Raw genomic sequence first — 13,324 nt, 5'->3', positions numbered from 1 at the left:
AGGTTTATGCTCTATCATTTTTGTGTGTGTATGTCTGTATAACTTTGTTTAATTTATGGTGGAGGGTTTTTTTTCTACATTGTTTTTCAACAGCAATTAACCCAATCTTGCCAGGCTTTTCTATTGTTTTCACAATTATAATTCTGTCTTTTATAAGTTTGTTGGGTTTTTTTGGGGGGTTCATCAACTGTTATATTTATTTGATGACATTTTTTATGTTGTGCAACATCAAAATGGATCCCCAACTTAGCCTCCAGATGAAGGAAATTTTGTGATCCACAATTCAAACCTGATTGATATATCTGGAGTTCTTTGTTTATATATGACATGCTTTATTTGTAAATTTATGACATGCTTTATTTATGAATTTTATGACATCCTTTATTTATGAATTTATGACATCCTTTATTTATATATTTGGAGTTATTTGTTTTGGGTTTTTTTTGGGTTACAGAGTTTTTAATTTAATTTTGTCGCACGTCCTGTCAACATTGACACATGTTTGGTTGTTGTTTTGTGTCCTATTGTCTTTATTATTTTTTAAAATAATATCTATATTAACTTTGCATGACCAAAATTTCTATTTCACCATTCACATGTTGCAATATACATTCATATTGTTAATAAATATTCCTGATTGTTTGGTTTTTGTTGTGGGTTGTTTCTGGGTTTTATTACTTAAGGGAATTTTGTGATACACAATTCAAACCTAATTGATGGCATGCCAGATCAAAATAATGGTGATGTGGATGAGACACAAACAGGGATGGATATGTGATGATTATGATGAACAGAGCATTCTAGGTACACCATGTCAATATGAAAATACAAGTTTTCACTCACATCTTTTTTAAATATATTGTTTTGTCTTCCATGTCTACAATTATAAATTATTAATTTATAGGTGCTCCTTACATTCATATTGGACATAAGGCTTGGTAATGCCAAAATTTATACATTCTGCTTACGATGATATTGGACGTTCATATAATCTAATCTTTGTATTGACGTCATCTTATTGGAAGCCTCTTCCCTATACTTAATAACTCACCCATGAGTATTTACATTCTACAAATTATCATGACCCCATTTGATTGATGAAGAAATCTTTATGTTACTGTGTTATGTTTATTATAAGATATATTACATCCTTTATCTATGTGTTATGTTTATTATCAAATATTTGATTGATAATGTTTATTATCAAATATATTACATCCTTTATCTATATGTTATGTTTACGACCAAATATTTGACATCCTTTATTTGTGTCTTATCTTTATTGTCAATTATATGACATAACTTATTTATATATTTGGGTTTTTTTTGGGTTATAGAGTTTTCAATTTACATTTTGTCACATGGGCTCTCAAAATTGTCTTTATTATTTAAAAAAATTATCTCTATATTAACTTTGCATGACCAAATTCCTGTTTCAGCGTTCACATCTTGCAATATAGATTCATATTCTTCACAAATTTCCCTCATTGTTTGGTTTTTGTTATGGGTGGTTTCTGGGTTACAGTGATTTCTATTTACAACTGCACACGATCACTGTCTATAGATTAACTACCCATAACCAAATTTTTGTTACACCATTCACGACCAGTTGTATAAATTTAATTTTTCCCCTGATTGTTTACTTTTTGTTTAGCGTTCTTATTAAATTTCTATGTGTGTGTTATTTTTTTGGTTGCTTTCGCTGCCCATATTGTATTTTCGTCCCAGTGACTTTTCCATTGTGACTGCGTTTTTTAAAAAGTTCGTTTTTCTTAGGATCTGCTAACCTTCGTGGTTATGTCTTCCCGGTTTTGAGTGATTTAAATTAATCGGTCATTATTTTGCAACATTTATTTACATTTTTTAATTGGTTTCTGGATAGTTTACCCTCCACAAAGTATCCCTGGACTATGACATTGATTGAAAGACCATGATTGATAGACAACACCCGCCACTATCCAATGTTAAATCCCGCCACTCATTTCTTACTGCATTTTGGGTATAGTGTACGCATAACAGTACATGGTAATTATTGTACACCTCATATCACAATCCATTTAATTAGTATCCTACATAATTCACAGTGTTTCCTGTCTAATATGCAGATTTGATTTTCACAGGGTGGGTTTCCATGGATTGAATTCATAGAACCAATGTTTTCCCTAAGGTTTATGTTCATGTGCATCCCAAGTTGATGTCTCCAGCCTTTTTTTCGGTCTATTTTTCCCACAGGACTTAATCCAATTTTGGTAGTTTTTTTTGGCATTGAACAAGCATGGTCAGATTTTTTTTACATATGTTTTTTCCACGGGCTGATAAAATCTCTTTTGTTAATGTATGTTTGTTACCCACTCACTTATGTTCTTATTTTTCTCTTCCCAACTTTTGTTGATCACAGTCGATCCACATTTATTTTGCAATTTTTATTTACATTTTAAATTGGTTTCTAGATAGCTTACCCTCCAGAAAATATGCATGGCCTGTGACATTCATTGAAAGACATTGATTGATAGACAACCCCCACCACTATTCAATATTAAATCTCGCCATTTATTTTTTACTGCATTTTAAGTCTATTGTTCACATGACAATACACGGTAATTATTGTACGTCTCAGATTACAATCCACTTGATTATTATCCTACATAATTTACAACTTTTGATTCCCAATGCTACCATCCATCCTGTCTCATCATAAAACAAGACTGACAAAATTTCATCATTAACGTACATAAGTATAAGTATATGCTATTATGCAAAATGAATATACACAATTTAGGGAAGCGTAAAAGACAAATACTAAACAAACATTAATAACTATTCGTTGTAACTATTCACCACCAAACTTAAGACCGGACTTCGAGGGGTCACAACTTATTTGGTGTCTTTCCAATAATCACTACTATATATTTATATTTATTATATTCATTGTAACTTCTTCCATTTGTGTGAAACCTTCAACTTCCACACGACAACATGAGTACATTGGCATCTTCCTCTATTCCAGTAAGTTTCTTTCACTTTACTAGACTTCATTTTAACCTTATGACTATCTGTTCCAGTATGACCCTTCATATATTTCTTCTTTTCCTCTATCATTAATCTTTCACATTGGTATTACTGCATAATTCTTCTTTTCCCAAACTTGGCACCTGATGAAGCTATGGAGTTTATTGAAAACATGGCAGCCAGTGACCATGCCATCCTTTGTGATTGAGCTTACATGCCTACAAAGAAGAGTCTTCTTGAGTTCACATCACAAGACACACTACTAGATTAAAACAAGCTCCTAGACAAGCAACTAGAGACCCTCACAGAAATGATGAGCAAGCTTCCTCAACAATTGCATGTAGTGCAACATCTTTGGAGGGGCCCATGAGTTAGGCATGTGCATGGCCTAAGATGATTCATCCAAAGAAGTAAACTACATGGCCAATCCCAATTGTCAAGGGTTCCATCACAGAGGACCTTCTGGCTACAATCAAGGGGGAAATTTTTCTCAAGGCCAAGGTTGGAGATCCCATCATGGGAATAACTTCAACAAGGATCAAGGTGGCCCATCCATCCGACCTTCTAATCAAGGGCCCAACATGTATGAGAGGACCACCAAGCTAGAAGACACTCTAACTCAGTTTATGCAAGTGTCATTATCAAATCACAAGAGCACTGAGTTTGCCATCAAGAATCTAGAGGTGCAAGTGGATCAACTAGCCAAGCAACTGGTTGAAAGGTCCACAGGGAGTTTTGTGGCCAACACTAAGAAGAATCCCAAGGAAGAATGCAAGACAATCCTTACCAGAAGCTAGAGGAGGGAGAATGTAGAGAGAAAAAAGAGCAATGAGGGAGCATTGGAGTAGGTGAGTAATGAGGAAAGAGAGACTAAAAAGAGAGAAGAGGGTGATGAAGAGAAAGAAGAGAGCAAGGAAATGGGTGGAAAGGTCTTATCCACTAAGACCAACAATTACTGCAACCAAACTTACACATATCCTCTTTACCCCACAAACATTACTGCAACCAAACTTACACATATCCTCCTCTTTATGTGTATGTCATCCACTTTTCCCAGGCTTACACATATTCTCTTCTGATTTACTGGTTTTTTGGGGTGCATGTTTCTGTCTAGTTTTTTGTAAATCCCACCATATTTATTTCTCTTACTAATTACATTATATATTGTGTTGTAGGGCCCCTCCCATTGGATGCCAAAAACCTGATTTTTAGCTCCATTTCGTGTTGACAAGGTCGGCATTCACCATCCCAACTACTTTCCCATTTTCCTTTATCCAGATACAAAAACAAACTTATTTTTATTATTGACATGTTTCCTTGCAGAACATTATTGAGGTTCCTTTGTCTTACCATACACAATGGCGGCCATATTACCCAACTTATGTTTTATTTGACTATAACGGAAGCAAACATTTTGTTAGGGTGCGAAAATATGACACCCGATATTTTTTTGCTGATGGTTTGAAAGAATTTCAGAGGACCCACGACATTAACGACAATGTCATTATCCGGTTTTTTGCTCCCGACAAAAATACCTCTTTCGAGGTTGATGTCATCGGACCTATCCATGGGCAATCACGGGGAAGGTCAGTGGTTACCACCAGAAGACACATCTTTACAATTGATATCACACAAGACATGGTGCACCACAACTTGCCTTTGGTAGGAGTTTCTAACCCACTCAATTATGTTGTTGTTTTTCTCTGCCAACCTTAAGCTATTAGTCAAAGAACTGTCCTTTATATTCGTAATATTCAGATAACATTTCCTGCTGCTTTAAAAAAATGTCCTTTAATTGTTTTTATAATTTGGCTACAGGTTCTTCCAACAACAACTTCAAATTTTTTGTTTGGCTCAAAAAAGTATATTCCCGTCCACCGTGGTTATGATAAACGTAACCAGTGGCAGATCACCATTCATGATGGTCTGCCATCCCTTGCAGAGCCATGGTTCCAGTACCTCTCTCAATATAACTTAATGCCTGGAGATGAAGTTCTATTCTTCTTCAGGTTTGATGAACATGCGTGGAAAATCCTATTTAGGAAAGAAGTTATATGGGATGACACCCTTTCTAGTTGAAGACCATCCCACAAACAATTATATTTTTTTTGTTTTTATTTCATTTATATTTTGCTTAATTTTGTTAATCAAATAGCTTAGGGTATCATAGATTTTCTTTCCCTTCAACCTTAACTTATGAACATATGTTGATGGCTTGCGATTTATATATTTTACTTTTATGGTACCAATATTCACTGCTATAATGGTTGAGTGCATCTAACTACGGTGTATGCAAAAAACTTTACTTTTTTCCTTCCTTTTTCCTCCTGTGATGCCTACTGCTGTGGGTTATAAACCCAATGTTGCTACTGAAATACGTTATTCATGGGAAACAATTTGTCCATCCAATTTTAAACATATTTTTCACACATCTCATAATATTTATGTTTTCCATCCAATTTATTTATACCACTTATCTACGCAATATTTATACCACTTACAGTAAGATGATACTTATAGTAAGAGGACAGCCCGGGCGTCTACACGGGCCTCAAACTAGTTGGTATTGTAAAACAACCCCCCTACTCAATCATGTATGCTACCGACCCATAATCCTACACTGACACACATACACAATCCTAGGAATGGACACACATAAATCATGATCAGGAATACAAAAAGGAAAGGCCACTTACACTATAATATTACTATCACATATTTTTTTACTGATAATTGCTATACACGACCATAGTATGGATTTTATTTCTACTTCAGCACAATTTTGATTTCGCACAATAGAAAAACAGGGTGCGCATGATGAAAATTGCAGATTGTTCATAGAACACAATTTGTCACAACAAATAATTACACTCAAAGCACATGAATATTTAGATGTAAACCAAAAATAATTTGTTAATTCCAATTTATTTTGTCAAGAACCCTAAATGACATCAATAAAAAAATACAAAATCATAATCTCACTTCCCCTTATCCCAAAAGAAGAAAACATTGAGAAGAAACACTTTTCTATCTTCGACTTCCAAAGACTCTATTATGGGGGCAAACAATAGCGGGTCTATAAATTTTTTTAAGTGTGGACAAAAATTAGTCTAATATTTTCTCAAACAAAATATTATATACGCTTTATTAGAAATGGTAATAAAAAATTAAAAAGTAAAATTTAAAAGAATAAAATGAGTAAAATTAATATCAATTTATTCTTTCTTTTATCTTTTACAACCATTTACATTCATCTTATTAAAAAAAATTATCTTGTGGGGGCAAGATCTATTTTTTTATGGAGGCAAAAAAAATATATTTATTCAATATATTAAAGTAAAAAAATTACTTTGTGGGGGCAATTGTCCCCATACTCCAAAAGTGGATCCACCACTCCTGACAAGGATTCCAAGATAGAGAAGAAAAGAAGGGATGAGGGTTTTCTAAAAGAAAAAAATAACTATTTTTCTTTTTTTAAGAGGATATAATTTATTTTATTGAGCACGCTGACACACACACAAGACACAAACTCACTAAACATGCTCATATATGTTGCAATCGGGGTCACGACGAGATGCCGTAAAAGAATTTACAAAAAATGAAGTCGCCAATATTTTATTTTAAGAGAAAAATATTGAAAAACTCTTTTCAAAATGATCTTTAAAATCAAAGATAGGTTTGAGAGTCGATTACGGGTAGGAAAGATGTTAGTACCCTATAACATCCATTAAGGAAAATGACACCTTTAATTATTAGTGCAAAATCATGTAATTTTATAAAATGTTTATCTTATCCCAAAAAAAATATTTTTTCATTTTTATTATTTTTATAGAAAAAACAATTTTATTTATTTTTATTTATTTAAAGAAGACAACTCTATGCGCAAAAGCTTTAGATAGCAAATTACTATTCTATATTTTTTATGATTTAAAAAACATCAAAAAAATAGAATTGTTACTTAATTAATGTCATAAATTATTGCATGAGTTAATTAATATAATACAATAATAATAAAAATTAAAAATCCTTTTTTAGAGAGAAAAAGAAAAGGATTAAAAAAGAAAATCTCTATCTTACTATTGTTAAGAAAGAAAATAAAAATAAGAAGGGAAACATGCTCACCGTCCCTACACAATCCAGTACCACTTTTTCTATTATACAGTATAACTAAAACTAAACCTTGCCCATGATGTACATATTTTGCTTGCAAAAGAAAACAATACCCGACACACATGGATACGCATGGGGACATGTCAATTCTTATTATTGGTTTTTTCTTTTTACCAATTAAAAGCCAATGCCACTATCCATTTTATTATGATTTCATATTCTAATCATATACTAAGAAATATCCACATGCACATACAGACATCCTTTATCGATTAACAAAATAATAAAAAAAAGAAATACAATGAATTCCCACCAGAAAGGTTCATTCAGAGAAATAACTTACATCTATAAGAAAAATGGAAGAAAGATAACCTTTGAATAATGGTTGAAATATGAACCCACTTAAACGATGCTGCAGCAGGTGCATAAGTGAGGAAAAAAACTAGTACTCTTCCTTTATCGTTTCTTTCTTCTATGACTTTTCTGCTAGTTTTTTTTTCTTCTCTTTTCGTTTTTCTCTCTATGCGCTGCTCTTCTTTTTTCCGTAAAAATACACTGCAGGTAATTCCTTTTTATAGCCAAAGCTGATTAGCTTCCTTATAACCAACTTATCTCTACTTGGTGTTGTTAGCAACATAACTTTCCATATATCTCGCCTCAAATTCTTCCAATATTTTCTTTTATATTTCCTTTTTTGTAACTTCCTTGCTCTACTGCCAGTACATGATTGTTGTTTTGTAATTGTTTGGGCTGACCGAGTCTTCCATATCTTATACAGAAAATCAAATGTTTTATTGTTGATAACTGTTTTCCTTCATCAGTCGGTCTTTTATTTGACCAAGTCTACTCCTTAACTGCCATATTTTCTTGTTCTATTTTTTTTTCGTATAAAATTACACCGGAATAAAATTGGGTATTCACAGTTGTCCCTCTTTACTAATTTTTCATCAAATAATCTAGATAATGATTTATTAAGATTATTATGGTAAGAAATGAGTAAATAAGTGAATCAATTTTATCTAGGAGCTTCTGGACTGAGGATGCAAGTGCCAGTGCTGGTTCAGAGCTTTAATGCTAATGGCTGGTGAGGTACCAGGCTATGATGATGAGTGTCGGTGACGTATCCGAGTTGTTATGTTGAGTGTCAATGATGTATCTAGGCTGTGATGTAGATTGCCAGTGAGGTATCCGGGCTTAGGATGCAGATGCCTGTGAAGTTTCGGGCTTTGATACTGATTGTCGATGATGTATCCAGGCTGTGACATTGAGTGCTGGTGAGGTATCTAGGCTCAGGATGCAGACGTCGGTGAAGTTTCGGGCTTTGATACTGATTGTCGATTATGTATCCTGGTTGTGACGTTGAGTGCCGGTGAGGTATCTAGGCTACGAGGCTGAGGGCCGCTGAGATATCCGGGCTTATAATCGGTGTTGATTCTGATATCTGGGCTTAGAATGCAGGTGTCGGTGCTGATTTCGGGCTTTGATGTTGACTATCAGGCTATGATGATGAGTACCGGTGATGTATTCGGACTATGAACATGGTTGCCGGTGAGGTATCCAGGCTGTGAATGCAGGTGCCAGTGAGGTGTTCGGGATGTTGTTTCCCAACTTAAGCGTTGGATGCTGGTGTTGGTTCCAGGCTTAAAATAACATAAAAGTAAAATGTACCAAGTAGGTACTGGGCTTAATAACTTCACGCTCTATGTTAGAAAACCCTCTCATAGGCCAAGAAAATTTATAGGGGACTTAATGCAATGCAATGATATGATGCATGATGACATGAGAACACGACAAATTAATTTGATGCTGTAAAATCGTATGGGACATTAAAATCTATTGGACCAAACTTGTCTCTTTTGCTTCAGTTTCTTAAAAAGATTTATGATCCTTATTCCATATGATAGTGTCACACGTCCCAAGATTCATGGATGAGAGAACTTTAACTTGGCATTTTTGTCTTAAGTGAGACATGGGGTTAACAGTATGTTGCTACAAGCTTTTGTGAGTAAATGCAACGTCACCTTGCTGGATGCGCTTTGAGAACTCATTGAGCATACCATGACTTTCCAAAGCTTATCAAAGTATTTGTAATGCTTTTTTATTTAAATGTTTGACATGTATTTCCTTTCAATATATTCTTATAAAAATACAAACTAATAAAGGGAAACAAACAATTTTATTCAAGATAAGGTGGAACAGTTACAAGGATAATACAATAAAGAAAAGAAAAAAAATGATATGTACAACAAATTCAGAGAATGGCAACATAAGTGGATGACTTTGCTATTGGAGTGACACACATTTGACTGCTCGACAATAGACTAGTATCACATGAGACTTCAAAGAAAAATGATTTTTAACACACATTTGCCTCAGTTTCTGACTCCATGCCTTCCTTTTCAAGATGCTCCTTTCGACTTGACTGGTTACTCTAACTTTGCCTAGATCGCCTTCTCGGGTTTTCAACTTAGTTTTTTTAAGCTTTAACTTTTGCGTAGATCGCCCTTTCGGTGTTTCAATCTAGCGAGCTTTTTTCTCAAGCACAAAACTTCTTCACTACATTAGAATTCACTAGATATGAGAGCTCTTTACCATCAATGTTTATGAGGATCAAAGCTCCTCTTGAGAATGTTTTCTTGACCACATAGGGTCCCTTATAAAATGTGTCCATTTGCCAAGCCTGTCTTTTTTTTTTTTTGTTTGGAAAAATCTTCTTCAAAACTAAATCTCCCACTTGAAATTCCCTGGGATGTACCTTCCTCTCAAATTTCTTTAATCTCTTTTGGTATAACTAGCCACGGAAAAATTGCATTCAACCTTTTCTCCTCAATGAGATTTAATTGCTCAAAATGACTTTGGACCTACTCTGCTTCTTTTGACTCTACTTCCATCAACACTCTTAAAGAAGGGATTTTAACTTTAATGGGTAAGTCTGTTTGCATCCTGTATACTAAGGAAAATGGAGTTGCACTTGTTAAAGTGCAAACTGAGGTACTATATCCATGTAAAGCAAATGCTACATCTCATGTCAATCTTTGTATGTCACCACAATCTTCTAGATTATCTTCTTGAGGTTGTTGTTTGCCACCTCAACTACCCCATTCATCTTTGGGCAGTATGGACAAGAATTATAATGTTGGATTTTGAAATCAACACGTAATTTTGTCATCATCTTGTTGTTCAGGTTGGTGGCATTATCAGTTATCAGCTTGCTTGGCACGCCATAACGACAAATCAACTCCCTTTTGATAATCTTCCCTATCATATTTTGTGTTACATGAGCATATGAAGTGGCTTCCACCCACTTAGTGAAGTAGTCAATCGCAACTAGGATGAAGCGATGTTCATTTGATGTTTTTGGTTCGATGGGACCAATGATGTCCATTCCCCACATCGACAATGGCCAAGGGGAAGCCAGAACATTTTAGGAAGTACGTGGAACATTGATATTGTCTGCATACATCTGAGACTTATGAAACTTCCTCAAATAACAAAAACAATTAGCCTTCATTGTCAACCGATAATAACTAGCTCTCAAGATCTTTCTTGCCATGGCTTGCCCACTTGAGTGGGTACCAAAGGAGCCTTTGTGAACTTCTCTGATATTCCTTTGCACTTCAACTATATCTATACATCTGAGTAACACCATATCATGATTTCTCTTATACAACACATCTCAATTCAAAAAGAAATTCATTAATAACCTTCTCAAGGTTCTCTTATCATTCTCTAAATCACTTGGTGAATATTCTCGACTTTTGATATATTTCTTGATGTCATAGTACCACGGTTTTCCATCTAACTCTTCCTCTACCAAATGACAATATGCTGGTTTTCCACAACATTGGATCTTTGTGTGTGGCATGTCTTCATCCTCGCTCAATGCAAACATAAAGGACAAGGTGGCTAATGCATCCACCAACTGATTATTTTCCTGAATGATATGATCAAAAGAAATTTCCTCAAATTGCTTCATCAATTCCTTAATGTAAGTCTGATAAGGAATTAGCTTGGCATCTTGAGTTTCCCATTCACCATTCAATTGGTTAATGACCAAGGTCGAGTCACCATAGACTTTAAGTTTTTTAACTTTTGATTCTACGGTTGCCTGAAGCCCCAAAGTACATACTTCATACTTTGCCACATTACTTGTATATTCAAAGCACAAGCTTGTTATGATTGGGATGTATTGTTTTTCTGGGGAAATTAAAATAGCTCCAATCTCGTGCCCTAGTACGTTGGATGCTCCATCAAACAACATGATCCATTTTCCTTCTTTTGGTGTTTCTTCCTCCTGAAGCACCACCATAATGTCTTCGTCGGGGAATTCACACTGCATTGACTATCATTCACGGGTTGATGCGCCAAATAATCTGCCAGAGAACTACCTTTAACTGCCTTTTGAGTCACATACACAATCTCATACTCTAATAAGAGAACTTTCCATCTAGCAATTCTCCCTGTAAGAGCAGGCTTTTAAAAAATATACTTGATTGGGTCCATTTTAGACACCAACCAAGTCATATGGCTTAGCATGTATTTCCTTAAGCAATGAGCTACCCACGCTAAAGCATAACAAGTTTGCTCTAACAACGAATATCTGGACTCAACCAATAAACTTCTTGTTCAAGTAGTAAATGACACACTCTTTACTTCCAAACTCATCATGTTGTCCTAAAACACAATCCATAGACCCATCCAACACTGTTAGATACATAATCAGAGGCCTTTTAGGGACCAGTGGAACCAAAATTGGGGGATTTTGCAAATATTGTTTTATTTTCTCAAAGGCTTCCTGACAATCAGTGTTCCATTCCAATGGTTGATTTTTGCATAACAGCTTGAAGATAGGTTCGAACGTAGTTGTTAACTGTGATATAAACTGAGCAATATAATTCAACCTCCCTAAGAAACCTTAAACTTCCTTTATGCTGCAAGAAGGTGGCATGTCAAGAATTGCGTGAACCTTGTGAGGATCCACTTCAATTCCTCTTTGGCTGACTACAAACTCTAACAACTTTCCTGACTTCACGCCAAAAGTGCACTTGGCAGGATTAAGTCTCAACTTAACCGCTCAAACAACTTCTGCATGTGAATTACATGATCTTCTTCATTTTTCGATTTGGCAACCATGCCATCTACATAAACTTCAATCTCTTCATGCATCATGTCATGGAATAAGATCATCATCACTCTTTGGTATGTTGCCCCAACATTCTTTAGCCAGAATGACATGACCTTGTAGCAAAAGGTGCCTCATGGTGTAATGAATGTGGTTTTCTCCCTATTTTCTTCTATCGTCTTGATTTGATTATAACCTGAATAGCCATCCATGAAAGAAAAGAATGTATATTTGGTTATGTTATCCACCAACAAGTCAATATGGGGTAATGGGAAATAATCCTTTAGATTGGCTCTATTTAGATCTCGGTAATCAACATACATTCGTACTTTTTCCATCATTCTTTGGAACATGCACTATGTTAGCAACCCATTATGGGTATTTGGCAACGACAAGAAAGCCTGCATCCAACTACTTTTTAACCTCCTCTCTAATTTTCAAAGATAGTTCAGGTTTCATCCACCTTAACTTTTGTTTAACCGGAGGACATTCTGACTTTAATGGCAACTTATGCTCCATTATCCTAGCATCAAGACCTGGCATATCTTGATATGACCAAGAAAAAAACATCTCTATATTCTTGTAAGAGCTTTATCAATTTGTGGCGCTTACTCCCTTTCATAAGTTTGTCAATTTTAACCTCTTTTTTCTCTTCTTCAATCCCCAAATTAATCACCTCAGTCATTTCTTCATGGGATCGGATCTCTTTAGCCTCTTGTTCCACCAATCTCAATAGTTCAAGGGAAGGTTCCAAATCATCCTCAATTTCCTCATCCACCTGATTCTCAAGATACTCAAAACTATGTGGTGCGATACTAGCATTATCACTTTTAAGTGCATTATTTTCAAATTTTAATTTTAATTGAAAATCACAGGAAGCTCAATAATCTCCTAATTGTTAAGGTCAACATTTGGCGAGCAAGCATGAACCTTATTAACGTGCTGATCCTCTTGTCTTTTTTCTCATGTGCAATCCTCCTCTTGTCCTTCTTTGAAGGTTTATAGCCCAAACAAAAGCAGTCTTTATTTTCAATCAAGTCAGGCAGTCGGCCTAAGCCTTGTGCATTTCTTCCTAATCCACTC

The 13,324-nt window shown here is 34.9% G+C and overlaps 1 protein-coding gene across 1 annotated transcript; it reads right to left on the bottom strand.

The window, feature by feature from the left end:
- Positions 1-10,795: 10,795 nt before the first annotated feature.
- On the bottom strand, positions 10,796-11,458 carry LOC100780603 (uncharacterized). The gene has a single exon (XM_006589934.1). It carries the CDS (start codon positions 11,456-11,458, stop codon positions 10,796-10,798), a length of 663 nt encoding a protein of 220 aa, XP_006589997.1.
- Positions 11,459-13,324: the final 1,866 nt, after the last annotated feature.

Source organism: Glycine max, chromosome 10 (genome assembly GCF_000004515.6).
Source record: "Glycine max cultivar Williams 82 chromosome 10, Glycine_max_v4.0, whole genome shotgun sequence".
Taxonomy (NCBI): domain Eukaryota; kingdom Viridiplantae; phylum Streptophyta; class Magnoliopsida; order Fabales; family Fabaceae; genus Glycine; species Glycine max.
The sequence above is the reverse complement of the archived record's forward strand: the minus strand, read 5'-3'. Positions and strand labels throughout refer to the sequence as shown.

What these genes read in the sequence shown, in the direction of transcription:
- LOC100780603 (XM_006589934.1), bottom strand. Translation starts at nt 11,458, where the DNA reads ATGCAGTGTGAATTCCCCGACGAAGACATTATGGTGGTGCTTCAGGAG.